Source organism: Monodelphis domestica, chromosome 7, assembly GCF_027887165.1.
Source record: "Monodelphis domestica isolate mMonDom1 chromosome 7, mMonDom1.pri, whole genome shotgun sequence".
Classification (NCBI taxonomy): domain Eukaryota; kingdom Metazoa; phylum Chordata; class Mammalia; order Didelphimorphia; family Didelphidae; genus Monodelphis; species Monodelphis domestica.
Window position 1 is genome coordinate 14,432,528 of NC_077233.1, and position 15,185 is coordinate 14,447,712.

Below are 15,185 nucleotides of genomic sequence, written 5' to 3' on the forward strand. Positions count from 1 at the left end.
TTTTTTTAATGCATAAACTGAAATACACAGGATTACAAAGGAAACTATATTGAAATGGTTATCAAAATCTCTTTTTAATTCACGGCCCCTCTGAACTTCAGGTTTCTTAGGAAGCCCTGACCTCTCACTTCTCCAGGATCTCACTGGGCCCCGGGTGAGTCAACTTTTCCAGGTCCGCCCTCCAAACAAAATAACTCACTGTTAGCTTTCCCCTCCCTTGAAGTCATACGCTAAGGCATGGGTAATGAAAAAAAAGTCTTTATTTTAGACTTGGAACATCAACTGATTTCTTCTTTTACAAGAAATTCATGATTCTAATTTACAAAAAATAGAATTTACAATCATCCCTAAAGAATTTTCCCTTTAACAGGAAATTTAACTGTATCAAATATCAACATTAAAAGTAAAGAACAAAAAACAAAAAGCCCTCCATTTGGCAGGCCAACAACCAAAAAAGATCCTGTATGTGATCAGAGTCCCTTCCAACTTCATACTTCAGGTCCTTCTCCTCCAGGAACGAGCTAAACGGGAGAGAAAAAACAGTAAAATTAGCATGAATGTCTGCATCTTCACCAAACAAGCCTCACTGAGTTTTTTTTTTTAACTCTCACCTTCCGCCTTAGAATCAATACTGTGTATTGGCTCCAAGGCAGAAGAATGATCAGGGCTAGGCAATGGGGGTTAAGTGACTTGCCCAGGATCACACAGCTGGGATGTGTCCGAGGCCAGATTTTAACCCAGGACCTCCCATCTCTAGGCCTGGCTCTCAATCCATTGAGTCACCCAGCTGCCCCCACTCACTGAGTATTTTTAACTAGTTTAAGAGTTTCCAAAAGAAGTTCTTTCAAACCTGTTCCATAATGGTCTGCCTCAAACCCATCTTCAGATAGGCAAAAAAGTTGTGACTCTTACTTCTAATTTCCTCTCTGAGTACTTCCTGGGGGTGGAATGTCACATATAGTGAAATGGGGCTAAAATTTTGAAATTTCAAAATTATTAACCAGTTTTTTCCACACATGGGAAGATCATGTGACCAAGTTTTCAAACTGTGATCATTTTATAAATGCTAATTTTTTTTTTTACTAACTGAAAGGTTCTCTAAATCCTTTTAAACATACCAAGATTAAAGGAAAATACTGCGAGTAGCAGAAAATACCATCAGCAACTTAACTAACAAGGCTATTGCTTTTTATGGCTATTAGCTCAAAGATTTCTCTCTAGGGGGAATACTCTCTGCCCTCACACATCACAAGCTTTCCGCAATGCAAGAGATGGTCTCAATGGGCCTCTGGGGCCAGGAATACTCAACCCTTTGGGGAGGAGCCTCTCTGAACTCAGCTGGACTGGTCCGAAACAGTAAGTGGCTCATGGCATCCTTCAGGAACAAAGATAAAGCTGTGCCACTATCTCCCTCCCCGCCCCCTATCCTTTCATAAAAGGCAGCACAGCACGGGAGACTGGAGGCAAGCCCTGAGTCAGGAAGACCCGAGACACACTAGCTCTGAAACCCTGTCAGTGTCCCAAGTGTCGTCCATCAGCATCAAAGGACAATTTCCATGCCATGGAGCTCCCAACTCAGAAGAAATCATGTGCACAGACCTCAAACCCCTCACAAAAATGTCCCAGTGGTTACTCTGTCCGTTTTCCTAATCTGTTTCTTCAGGCCTTTCCTCTCTCCTGGTATGGCTCTAGGTGGGTCCATCTATCCCGGGGTCCACATGTAAACCCCTTCAGTTTGGCGTGACCTATCAGAGTCTACGCTTGCTGGCGGAGTCCCCAAGAACCCAGACTTACCTCCCAATCACGATGAGGATATGGAGGGAGGCATTAGCTGATGTGAAAGAACACGAATAATAGTGATCGCAAACCCTAGTTACAGTAAAAGGCACGCTGGCCTTGGATCTGGAGAACCCAAGATCAAACCCTGACCATCGCTGACTAGCTGTGGCCTTGGGCCAATGGTAGCCAGTGGGAGAACATGGCCTGTGTCTCCCCAAAAATGTCAGCAGCAAAAGAAGCTCCAACTATCCCTGGGAAAGCTGGCATGTGACCTCGGACCATCCCTGGCACTCTGCCTTCTTGGTCCTGTTTCTTTAGATTAGCTGGCCTGACCTGAGGCTGGCAGAGGGGAGCCATCATGTTACTTTGTCCTGCTGCTGCCCAGGATGACTGCCTCTGAGTAAAGCTCCCCCAATGAACCCTAATAAAATCTAAACCCATTAGCAACCCAGTTGGCATAGGATCCTCTTTCTTCAGTGTCTCAGCGTTCTTTGGAGGGTACAGATCTGCCCCCTTATATCTGATACAGATGACAGGATGGTCTGCCCCCCCCCCAATCTTGTGTCCTCACAGCTAGTATCCCCAAAAGGGTACCAAGGAAGTGGAGTTTGAGAGTAAGGCCTCCCCCATGGGAGGGAAAGGTGGCTTGCCTGCTCGATGCCTGCCCTGGGCCCCAGAGACATGCTTCTGTAGGGAGAAAGTCCGGAGTTGGTCGCCCAGGTGTGAAGGGGGGCCAGTTTGGGGTTGCCTGGACAAATGCCAATTGGCTGGTGCCTCACTTTTGTTAGGGTAGGCAGGGGGCTGCCCCTGTGGGCTTAGCCATTGCTGTGGTATAGGTGTAGGACTGCTGAGAGGAAGAAGAGGAAGGAGGTTGGGGCGATAAGTCCTTTGGCACGTCTGGATGGCAAACAGCTAGGAATGGAATGCAAGAGCAGGAGACCTCTGGGCAGAGAACAATTCCAGGGAAGATTCAGAGGAAGGTACCGATGGAAGGGAAACAGGCAGCGTCTCTGTCTCTGTCTCTGTCTCTCCCTCCACGCCCCAGCCCTCCAGCCCTAATTGCAGCAGCATCAGTGGGATGGACAGAAGAGAGACAAAAAGAAAAGTGACTCAGGGACGTGAGGATTATTTGAGATATGCCTGGAAAAAGCACGAAGCAACAGGCAACAGAATAGGGAAGAAACAAGATCTGTGCCATTTTATTAAGGGGCTTTCATCAGACCACCAGAAGGATATGCACATAAAGGAAGTTTAGGCAAACAGGAACAAGAGAAGAACAGGCAGACAGTTAAGGAAAGTCATAATCTCTTTGTACTATCGGTGTGAACAGTATGTTTGAAGGTAAAAGGTTTGAATGTTTTTATAAATGAAAAGAACTTCTCTTAGACTCTTTAGACTCTTAAGACACTCAGAATTCCTCTTTTAATTTTTTTAAATTAAATCCTTACCTTCCATCTTGGAGTCAATACTGTGTATTAGCTCCAAGGCAGAAGAGCAGTAAGGGCTAGGCAATGGAAGTCAAGTGACTTGCCCAGGATCACAGAGCTGGGAAGTGTCTGAGTTCAGATTTGAACCCAGGACCCCCTGTCTCTAGGCCTGGCTCTCAATCCACTGAGCTACCCAGCTGTCCCCAAAATTCCTCTTTTAGAAAGGGCTTTAGACTGACACAGGCCTGCTCTTGCCCGTTTCCAACAATTGCTTAAGACTCGATTCTTTGTTTCTAAACTAAGCTCAGACTAACTGGGGTGCAGCCAGTTAACTTTAGAAATCTGACTCTCCTGCCAAGGAATTTTGCTAACCTTGAGCTCATGAGAAAGAAGGGGGCTGTTGGGCCTGTTAGTCACAATCCTTCAAGGTTGTCTTCTGATCCAGAAGTCTGAGCCTTTCTCTTGCCCCTGGACTCCCACAATGAGCTTTTCTGAAGTCCTGTGGGAAAGAGGGGGTTCACTGCTAGCCTCCCAATCACTAAGTTTCTAATCAATCATGTGGGTCCCTGTGCCTCCCTTAGACCAATCATTCTGTATTCAATCCCATTTTTCCTGCTCTGGGTACTCCCCTCTCCTCTTCCCTTTGTGGATTTTAATTTAAAAGCCCTTATGCTATAAGGGGCATTGGGCACTCGGATACAACAATTCCTGCGGTACCCTGATGTGTGCATGCCCTGGTCCTGTCCAATTAAAGACACAATCTATAGACTCTGACTCCTCTGTTTATTTATTCTGAATCAGAAATATGGCTTAATTAGCTCTGGTCTGAGTTAAGTCTTGACTCCTCTGGTTTATTTATTCGGAGCTGGGGGGCCTCTGCTCAGGGTCAGGGGTCAACACCAGCAAGTATTGGGTTAACATTTCTTTAAAATTTGTTTCAAGGGAACTACGAGCATTCTCCACCCACCAACCCCTGGAATGGCAGATTTATGAGATGAAGTTCATCTCACTGCTTACAGAGAGCCTGGTTTAAGAGTAATGTCAGAATAGGTTGGGGGGGGGGGGGGGGGGGGGAGATGTGGCCCTGGTACTTTGAAACTGTCTGGCCGTCATTAACCCTTTCATTGCTCACAAAAAAGAGAAAAGATTTGTGTGAATTGGGAAACAACCAAAAGGTAGCTAAGTTTGAATGGAACACTAAGATACTTAGGACGTCTTACAGACTAAAATTAAGTACTAATCAATTTTAAAATAACCTTTTAAATTGGTGTGTGTCCTGAACTGGAAACTTTGTTGTAAATTAGGAGACTTCTACCGATTTTTGTAATAGATTACATTCTCAATTTTTAAAACTGTCTTGATTCCTCCTTACAAAATGAGACACTTATTTAAGGAAGCAGGAAGAGCAAGCCCAAAACCCTCCTGAGATCTCCCAGATAGATGAGCTGCAATAGCTTGGGGAAAATCCTGCTAGATAAGTCCATTACTGAGTAATGAGTCTCACTAAGGACTGAAAAAAATTATTGGACAAAGGGGAAAATTGGTAAGTACTGGGTGGAAAAGTTATCCCCATAATAAAAAAAATTAAAAATTAAAAAAAAAACCCACCCTTATAGGCTCCCCTTCATCTGTAAACTTGTAAGACTTCTTGAAAACCATCTGGGTGGGCAAAGTCATCAGCCCTATGGAAAGAGCTTGTCCAGGATATGAGAAATTCCTAAGCAGTGAACTAGATCACTAAGAATTTACAAGCTGGTGTAATACAGAAATGATTTCTGTGATTGATCTTTACACAAGGATGAGTCTAAACTCAAGAAGGAGAGAAGAAAACAAGAGAAGGATATTAAGTGAAATCTCTGTTTCTGTGAGTCTTGGTATACTTTTATTGCTTAGGGCAACTCCATGAGAGTAAAAGAATTGTGTCCAGCCCCTAACTGTAATTAGGGAAACTTGCCATTTGAGGTAAAGCTTTTGGGACTGTAACTGATATTGTTTGGAGTTTGAATTCAGATATTGCTGTCTGGTGGATCATTAAGTCAATAATCCACCATTTGAGAGAAATGCCACAAGCTACTCAAGAGGGACTGTGATCCTACACTGTGACAGGTAGAGGTCTGTATCTGGAAAGAGCCAGATCACCTTAGCAGGACAGAAGGTAGGCTTCACTTGCCTCAGTTTCCCCATTGTGCACTCCCTCTTGAACAGGAATGTTTCCTACCTAAGAAAACCTGAGTCTGACTGTGAGGTGGAATTATTAATGCATGATTGGCTGGCAACTGTGTCTCTTTTACCTGGAGTAAAAAAGAGCTAAGGATGCTTTATCCTTGCATATATCTGTTACATCACTCTGTGTCCCTAGGCCTGAAGGACCAGTTTTAATGCTGTTATAATCATGTCCCTGCTTTCTCCTTTTACAGCAAATTTCTATAATCAGAGCAAATGGTCAGTAGAAGCTATGAGTCCAATACAAGTATGTAAAAGCTTACTGGTTTCAATCTGAATGTTTTCAATTGATCCCATATTCCAAACAACTAAAAAATTAATACTTGAGCTCATCATCTGCATACTAAATTAGTAAATCCCTAAAATATTTCGTTCTTTCAAAATGCTATGAGAATAATTAGACAGAGGTTTTAAAAAGTGCTTGTGAAATAAAGATGTGAATCTATTAACTTGTCAGGAAACCTCCTCTACATTTAAAAAAAATATCATTTTATTGCAACCAGTCATCACATTGAAGAATACTGTTTAATATCTATCCCATTTACATTATGGCTAGCAGCAGAACATATGCTGTTCTCTAGATACAAGCAGGAATACTTAAATGTATCCACACATTCCATCCCAAATCTTTTGTTTCAACTTCAGTAAAGTCAGACTCTTTTTTTTTTCCCTAACCTCACCTTCCATCTTGGAATCAATACTGTGTACTGGCTCCAACTCAGAAGAGCAGTAAGGGATAGGCAATGGAGATTAAGAGACTTGCCTGGGGTCACATAGCTAGGAAGTATCTAAGGTCAGATTTGAACCCAGGACCTCCCATCTCTGGACCTGGCCCTCAAACTGAGTCACCTAGATGCTCTGTTAGTCTTTTCTAGGGAAATTTATTTGTGGCTAGGTGGCTCAATGGATAGAGAGCCAGGCATGAGGCCAGATTTCCAGGTTCAAATCCACATTGGGCACCATAAATGTAAGAATTAAATTAATGTCCAATACTTCAAAGATTATTTTTATAAAGTTATTATCTGACAAAATAGGACCCCATGATTAAGTTAATCTACTTGCTCAAAAGGGTCCGCTCCACCAAAGCCGCCGACAGATAGGAAAAGTGGGCTAGACACGGAATTCCACCCAATTTATCCTGTCTACGTCAGCACATAATGACAGGGAGTGGGGTTCTGAGAATCATAGTTTTTTAGGGTTTCTAATTTCACGTGACCCTGTACAGATCACAACATCAAATGCCTAGCCTTGGCCACTCTTCTGTCTTGTAACCAATATGAAGTATTGATTCTAAGATAGAAGGTACGGGTTTTGGTTTTTTTTTAATGAAAAGTATTTGTGTAACCATAGAACCTAGAGCTGGGAGACCTCTGCCTGCAAAAAGTGCCCATGTTTTCATACGTAAGTTTAGATCTTTAATAGCATCTGATCCTCTTAAAGGAATTGGAATGAGCTGGAATGGAAGACTTTTGAGAAAACAACAAGATCAAAGAACCCTAGTATGGTAAATGTATGATTCTAATGGGGCATGTAAAAAAGCTTCATGTGAACTGTGGGTTTCTAATTTGATAGTCTTCTTACAGCTCTATTGCTGATAAGATCAGAAGCATAAGGTTCCTGCCTCTTCGACCACATGAACTAGTTATTGGAGAAGTAAAATTTGAGAGGCCGTACTAGCATGTATTGAGATGTACTATGAGTTTAGCAGGAGCATCTAAGGAGTTCAGAGAAGCAAATCCACAAGAGGAGATCTATCCCAGATTGTCCAAGAAAGGCTGTTTCTGGAGATCAGACAAGCACATGGGACATCTGAGATCTAAGTTGAAATCCACTGATTAAACAGATACTGGGAATGGGTGACTAAATGTAAGAAGATTCGATGTTAATGTGGAAGGTCATTTCATACTGCTTTGGCCTTTTGTATCCACGTATCTATATCCTGAGTTCTCTCAATTCTCTTGGCGTCATGTAAATATTCCCTAGTCCACGGCTTGAGACTGTCTTGCTAAGACCTGTACCATGATCAATCAGCCTTATGGCTTTTACACTGACCAGTCTGGAGAAACTGTGACAGGTCTCCCTTTAACAATAATGGGAAATTGAGGCAATCAAAAGATTCTAAGTCCATTCTGTATCGCCCCCAATGGGTCATAAAATTGCCCAAGCCATGTTTCACTCTGTCTGAATTTAGTTCAGAAATTTAGCTATCCTATGATGAGTGGAGTTTGGGATCCTCCTCTGCAACTAACCACCAAAAACCCTTGATTCTTCCTTTACCTCCTCAGGGGCAGAATGGAAAAAGATTCTCAACACTGGGGTAACTCTCTTATGGTCACAATGTTTCCCCACTTGTGTTTATATTGCTCTTGTGGGATGTGGCTCCAATAAGCTTCTCTGCTTCATCCATGTTGAGGAAACCACTTGTTTACTACTCAGGGAACTTTTCAGGAGACAGTATCAGAAAGATTGTCCAAGCAGGGCATGACGGGTAGAAGGTACAGGGAGAGTCAGAGTGTGAACATGGCCCATGACTCCCCAGGGGATATAAATGACCTTGAGGAAATGCAAACAAACAGCAAAAAAAACCTCCAACTCTCCCACGGGGAAACTTGCACATGACCCTGGGCCATCTCTGGCACTATGCCTTCTTTGTTCTGTTTCTATATAATATCTGACCTTGTATGGGGTTGGCAGGAGGGATTCAAGATGTTCCTTTGTCCTGCTGCTACCCAGGATGACTGGCCTCTTGTGAGAAAGCTCCCCCAATGAACCCAATTAACCTAACTAATCCTAATAAAACCTAAACCTATTGATAGCCAAGCTGGCATGGGTCCCTCTTTCTTTGGTATCTCAGTATTCCATTGAAGGGTACTTCACCCTCTAATTGGCATAATCAGTATGGAATAGACCTGTCCCTTACATGTGATATAACTGGAAGGAGAGTCTGTCCCCCTACAATCTCCTCATCTATAAAAAGAGAGGCCCCCTTCCAGTTCTGAATCTCTGATCTAAATGATCCACAGAGCTAGCTTGTGTGTTAGCCCCAGAGACATCATCTCTTAAAGGTACGAAGAACTGACCACCTTACACAAGCTGGAAGCTTGCTATGGGCAAGACTGACACCTCTGTTCCTAGGTTTCTCTGCAAAGGTTTCATATAGACCGGTGCAGAAGTAAATTTATCTAGACAGAGAGACACACTGAATTTTTGAGAAGAATGTAAAGGATGAAAATGGCACAAATCAAGTGTAACAGAAAATGTCCTGGCTGGGGAGAAAAGTTTGGCAGATAGATTCCCAAATATTTTATATTGTCTAGAATGATTTTAAATGGAGTTTCTTACTAACTCCTGCTGCTGAATTTTGTTGGAAATATATAGAAATGCTGATTTATGCGGGTTTATTTTATATCGTGCAACTTTGCTAAAGTTAGTAATTATTTCTACTAGCTTTTTAGTTGATTTCCTAGGATTCTCTAAGTATAACATTATATCACCTGCAGAGTGATAGTATAGTTTCCTCATTGCCTACTTTAATCCCTTTGATTTTTCTTCTCTAATTGCTACCATTAACATTTCTAATATAATTTTAAGTAACAGAAGTGATAATGAGCATCCTTGCTTTACTCCTGATCTTATTGAACAGGGAGAAAAGCTGAGGTCATGGAGAGGCAGACATTACAGAAATATAAAGGAACTGTACCCCTGGCAGTAACCAAAAGTCTTTCAAGGAACCAGTTCTACTTTCAAAATGAATAGCCTAGAGCTTTACATCAGTCACCTGCCTCCCATGCCGACTGAGGAATGAGGCAGAAACATCTGTTAGCCACACTGAGGCCAGGAGAAATATCAGGAAACCATGGAGCAACATCACCATATTCGTCCTATTAATCTAGGTTGAGGCCTTAGCAAGTAAGCAAACAATTTAGCCAAGACGCAAAAGGCCATGAGTTCCTCTTACAAAAATATCTTCTTATATACCCCCAGACAATGCTGCTAGAACTGACCGAGGCTGTTTAAGGTTAGTGCCTCTCTCTGTTGAAAAAATTCAGTTGTTACTACTTGTCACAAAAAGTATGGCCATGGTTTTTCTTACCTGAGGCCTTATAAAACTATTAGATTAAGCCCATCCTCCTGCCTCCAAGTCCAGGGCTCTCCCCACTCCCTTCAGGTAAGTTACATTATAATGCCACCATTTCTTTCTATTGCACAGAAAAAGTTTAGGCAGATGATGAATGCTTCCTGTAGTCTCTATCTCTAATGGGTATGTTCCTATTCTACAGCCTAAGTGCTTTAAGTAACTACAGTCATGAATGGGAAAAAAAAATGCTAAATTAAGATTTAACACAGCAGGACAAGGATTTCAAAGCTCACGGGAAAAAAAGAGTAGCCTAAAAAGTGTGCTTTGATTGCACCCACATTTACCAGGGCCACCCTGATACAATTCTGGCCACTCTAAACTTAAGAGCAGAAACTCCAAAGTCCTCTCCAGAAGTCAATGAAAACCAAGAAAGAAATACCTTTTGCATCAGTGAAGTTCTTAAGAAAGCCCCACATTGGCCTTTATCCTTCTCCACACTCAAAAAGTGGAGCCGTAAATGTTACTCACTTACCATTGTTATGTTATTTCCATTTAGCAAGATCTGATCAAGCTTGGTTATTCTCCTTCCTTCAGGTGTGATCTCACTAAAAGCCAGAAAAAGCAGAAGTAGAGTTTATATCTGTAATATCAATATTTTGTAAAGTAAATAAATGTTCTCTGTCCTAAAAATATTTTCTAAACCAAGGAAGGGCAAAAGATTGCAAGAGTAGTGTTGGTTCGGACTCTTTTCCAAAGGAACCACAGAAGATGCTTAGCTGTATACATTAAATCTCAACAGCAAAGGTAGCTAACTGGATAAAGAGCAGACAGAGCACAAGGCCTGGATCAGGGAGGACTTAAGTTCAAATCTGGCCTCAGAGACTTCCCAGCTGTATGACCCTGGGCAAATCACTTAACCCCAACTGCCCAGCCTTACCACTCTTCTGCCTTGGAACCAATACTTGTAATGATTCTAAGACAGAAGGTAAGGAGTTTCTAAACATTAAAAAAGAAAACTCAGCAGTAAGAGGCAAGAAAGTGTCTCTTCTTCTGTTCCCAGAAACCCAAAGCAAGTGTCACCTGGCTGCTCACTAAGTCAACCTCTCTTGGAGGCTTAAGGGCCTAGGACATCAGCTACAGAATTGAAAGATGAATATTTCCATTGAAATCCTATTCAGGACCCCTTCTAGATCACATGAGCAACAGATGGCAGATTCTAGATATTTCCTCCATGCCATCTCAAACCTCTCTAAAACAGAAAGTATGCATCCAAGATGAAGCAACTTCAGTTGAAGGGTTAAAAAAAACCAAGTCAACAAACCACCAACTGCTGCTCCCTGACCCTAGCTCCCACTGCACCCCTCCTGGCAGGGAGGCTCCACTAGCAGACTCAAAGGCACAATCCAAGATTACAACAAAACTCACCCCTACACTCCAGTCCCCCCCCCACCCCCCCACCCCCACTTTCCAGTGTCATGGAGATCCTGCATTCAGGGTAGAGAAATCTGCTTAGCTCACAGCAGCCAGCCTGGCCAATCCTTCAGGAGCAAAAGTCAGCTGGGGGCTACAACCAACAACTCTGAACATTTAGTACCAAGGAATGAATCCTATTCTGAGGCTGCTCCTTGAATAGGTACCACCAGTTCTCATCATCAGTGCCAATGTACTCTTTTTAAAAATCCTTACCTTTTGTTTTAGAATCAATACTCTCTGGTGGTTGAGGCAGAATTACAGTAAGAGCTACACAATGGGGGTTAAGTGACTTGTCCAGGGTCACACAGCTAAGAAGTGTTTGAGCCACTTCCCTGGGTCTCTTGGTCTGACTTTCAATCCACTGAGCCACTTAACTGCCCCTAATGCTAATATGCTTTTTAAAACCATTACCTTCCATCTTAGAATCAATACTGTATATTAGTTCTAATGCAGAAGAGGGGTAAGGGCTAGGCAATGGGGGTTAAGGGACTTGCCCAGGATCACAGAGCTGGGAAGTGTCTGAGGCCAGATTTGAACCTAGGACTTCCCATCTCTAGACCTGACTCTCAATCCACTGAGCTACCCAGCTGTCCCCACTAATACACTCTTTAAGTTCCAGTAGGCTCCCCTAAACTGAAAAGCTTACTGCATAAGCCTGGGAGCAAAAGGTATATGTGTCATCCAAGGGGCCAGCCCAGGTTTGGCAAGAGCCATCATCAGAAAGTCATCCACCAGTAAATTAAGTTATTTGGCACCAGCCAAATAAAGACCATCTACTGAGATGCAGAAGAATTTTAAACTGCATCCCCCAACTAGTATTCCCACTGGTGAAACCAGAGACACCTGGAATATCTATTGCTGAGACCAGAGGCACCAAACACACAGTCCATACTCCTGAATTCTCTAGTGCATTCAAGTCAGATAATAGTAAGAAATATACATACATGTATACATACATATGTACACACACATACCACACACTCATACCCTTACATTCTGTCAGAAGAATGGTAAGGACCAAGCAATGGGGGTTAATGTCCAGGGTCAGACAACGAAGTGTCTGAGGCCAAATTTGAACCCAGAATCTCCTGTCTCCAGGCCTGGCTCTCTATCCACTGAGCCACCTAGCTGCCCCCTTAGTTGGGGAATGTTTAACAAAATAAATTTAAAAATTCAATAAAACACAGATAATGTGAACGTGTGATTTTCTAAATCATTAGGCTGCCAAAAAGGATCCTTACATACAGTTTAGTGGCCTTCATTTCTATTTCGAGTTTGACACCAATGATCTAGACACATCACATTAAAATGATTTCTAAATGAAAATGTCATGCTGATTTATAATGCAACTTTGAAATCAGGTATAGCAAGGTCAGAAGAGGACTCTGGGAAATCCATTCATTTTTTGAAATTAAGAAATGAAGTGTGGCTTTTCTCTGCCTCCTCAATAGCTTCAAGAAGCAACCAATCCTCCTCTTGGCAATTACTGTGACCAGTTACCATCTTGTAACTAAGCCTTGAGATCTTTAAGCTGTTAACAAAACCTGAGTGCCTTCTCCGCTTACTATATAAGGAAATAAATTTCATGATAATTAGAGTAAGGCAAGTTCTACATGAACCAATTTCATCAACTATTAAAAATGTGATCTCTATGACAGTCTGATGGCAAGGCATTAACAATTATTAAATCACAAAAAGAACAGGTCTTATGTTGACTCACTAGTATTCACATAAAGAAAGAAGGGGAGGGTAAAGAGGGGGAAAGGAAGGGAAAGGAAAAAAGAAAGCAAGTATTTATTAAGCACTTACAATCTGCCAGGGATTGTGCTCAGCTCTGGCTATACAAATACAAGCAAAATGAAAGTTTCCTGGCCTCAAGGAGCTTCCATTCTAATGGGAGAGACATAAAAAGGAACTGGAAAGCCAGAGGAGAAGACGGGGAACACAAGTGGAGGTGAAGTGAAGAAGTCTGGAGAGTCAGAAAATGGACAACCTGGCCTAAATCTTTCCTGAAACAAAACTTAAACAATACTCACAACTCAGTGACATCTTCCAACACCATATCTGGAATGTGATATCAAGGAAACAAAACAAAACACTACAAAACTTGAGCTAATGCATATTGTCCCATCTGTGTGTGTCTGCATGCGTGGCTGTATCTGTCTCTCCCTCCTTCCCTCTCTGTACATCAACTTTTGAAGAGAAACCAAATTCAATTCTGCCAGCATTTAACCAATGCCTACTCTGCCAGGTACTGAAGATAAAAAGATAAGAAATAAGCTGGAGGTTTTGCTCTAAAGGTTACACTCTAAGGGAGGAAAGAGGCATAAACAAAGAATTAGGCACAAAGGAGAATGAGCTGACTGCAGGGACTCCAAGAATTCTGGGCCAGAGGCACCATCCCAGTCAGGAGGGATTAGCACTGGCATGTTTAGGAAGGGGGAATAGGATGGCCCTCAGAAACCTTAACTGTTCTGTAAGCCAGACATGCCTCTAGCTTTCTGCCCACTTTGAGCTTTCTCCAAGTGCGACAAGTTTGCCTTGCCAACTGTGCCATTTTGTTTTTAATCATTTTTAGAAGTTTTTCAAAGGATACTGACAAAGTCATCGAATCCCAGCAAGGTGCCCACGATTTCTTTGTCGCTCTTCATCACGATGTGAATCCGGGAACCTATACATTTGTCCACGAGTTCTAAGGGTTTGGAAATCAAATTGAGAGCATTAATGTCCAGCCTGCTGTCGTTCCTGACACAGTGAGGAGCCAGGTGGGGCAGGCTGAACATCCACTGGCTCCCACTAAGTGGTAGAGTTGGGGGCTAGATTTGGATGTCAATGAGCTCCACAACTGACCAGCCATGGCCAAGTCTCGTGTTCTCAAAAGTCTCAGTTTCCTCCTCTGTACAACAAGGGTCCTGCCTGAGAGGGCCCTTTCTGCAGAAATTGGCTCTTACCCAATCAACATCGGCCCGGGGTCACGGGATGGGAAAGAGACACTCTCTTCCCCATCGTCCAGAGAAGAAAATTGAGTCTTGAGGGAGCTCCCCGAGGTCACCCTTGCTAAGGGGATCACTGAGACTGCCCCTGATTGTGCAGAGGGAGAAACTGAGGCAGATCGTGTGGGAGGTGTTGCAGGGTCACAGAAGAGGCTGGGGACCCGTGTCCACTGACCAGGGCCTGTCAGGGAGAGCACGTGCTGGGAGCAGGGTGAAGCCCTGAAGGAACTGGCACAAAGCCCCCCTGCAACAACAGCAGCAGTAACATTAACAGCGCTTCCCTTGTGCTTCAAGGGTTCTGAAGCACTTTCCTATCGTCACTTCATTTACCCTCACGCCCACCCTAAGAGGAAGTGTTGCTGTCCTCTTTTTACAGAGAAGGAGACTGAGGCAAGCCAGCGGCAGGGACGGTGGGAAACCGGCTCCAGCCCAGGCCACGGTCCTGCAAGTGTGGGTCCCCGGAGGTGGAACGGGAGACCCCGGCCTTCCCCGCCTCCCCAACCCGGACCCCGGCTCCCCCTCCACTGGATCCCCCGGCCCCTCAATACCAAGCGGCAGAAGCTGCGAGGGGTTAGTGGTAGCGTTGACCGCCATGGCGCCGGAAGAAGCCAGGAAGCACTAATCGAGATCGGCCTACACTTCCGCTCTCTCCGCCCAGGCACCCTCAATCGAAGAGCAGAGACCTCTCGATCGACGCCATACACGTAATACGCACGCACTTACGCAAACACGTATGCATACAATCATGCAGGCACCCCCACGCCCACACCCACACTGCTCCCCCTCCCCTCGCGCATGCGTACGGACAACCTGTTGCAGTGCTAGCACGGTGAGGCTAGAGCTAGTGCCACAGTGCCGCAGTGCCGCCCACGCCCTACCTGCCTCGCGTTCCTTCCGTCACACGGGGGCGCCCGAAAGATTGAAAAGAGAGTGGGCCCCCCTCCTTCTTCTCAGAGAGCTCTGAAACTTCTGGAAAGGAGAAGGGAGGGGGCGGAGAGGGGTACTCACACAAAGGAAACAAAGCGGATACAAAGTATCCTGCTGGAGAGGGCGGCGGCAGCTCGGGACCTCCGCCGTGGGGAGTGCAAACTGTGGGACCCTGAACCCGGCCACCTCTGCCTCAGTTTCCTCCCCTGTTAAATGAATAAAGAATAAAACGTCCCCCATCCCGCGGGGCTGTTTAGCACAGTGTTTGGCACACTTGGAGGGATA

At 43.9% G+C, this 15,185-nt stretch overlaps 1 protein-coding gene across 1 annotated transcript; it reads right to left on the bottom strand.

The window, feature by feature from the left end:
- Positions 1–242: 242 nt before the first annotated feature.
- Positions 243–14,775, bottom strand: LSM5 (LSM5 homolog, U6 small nuclear RNA and mRNA degradation associated). The gene is made up of 5 exons (XM_007500646.3): positions 14,522–14,775; positions 13,577–13,672; positions 13,017–13,044; positions 10,040–10,112; positions 243–521 (listed from the first exon to the last, which is right to left on the bottom strand). The coding sequence occupies exons 1-5, from the start codon at positions 14,565–14,567 to the stop codon at positions 489–491; spliced, it is 276 nt and encodes a 91-aa protein (XP_007500708.1). The 5' UTR covers positions 14,568–14,775; the 3' UTR covers positions 243–488.
- Between the last annotated feature and the right edge of the window lie 410 nt (positions 14,776–15,185).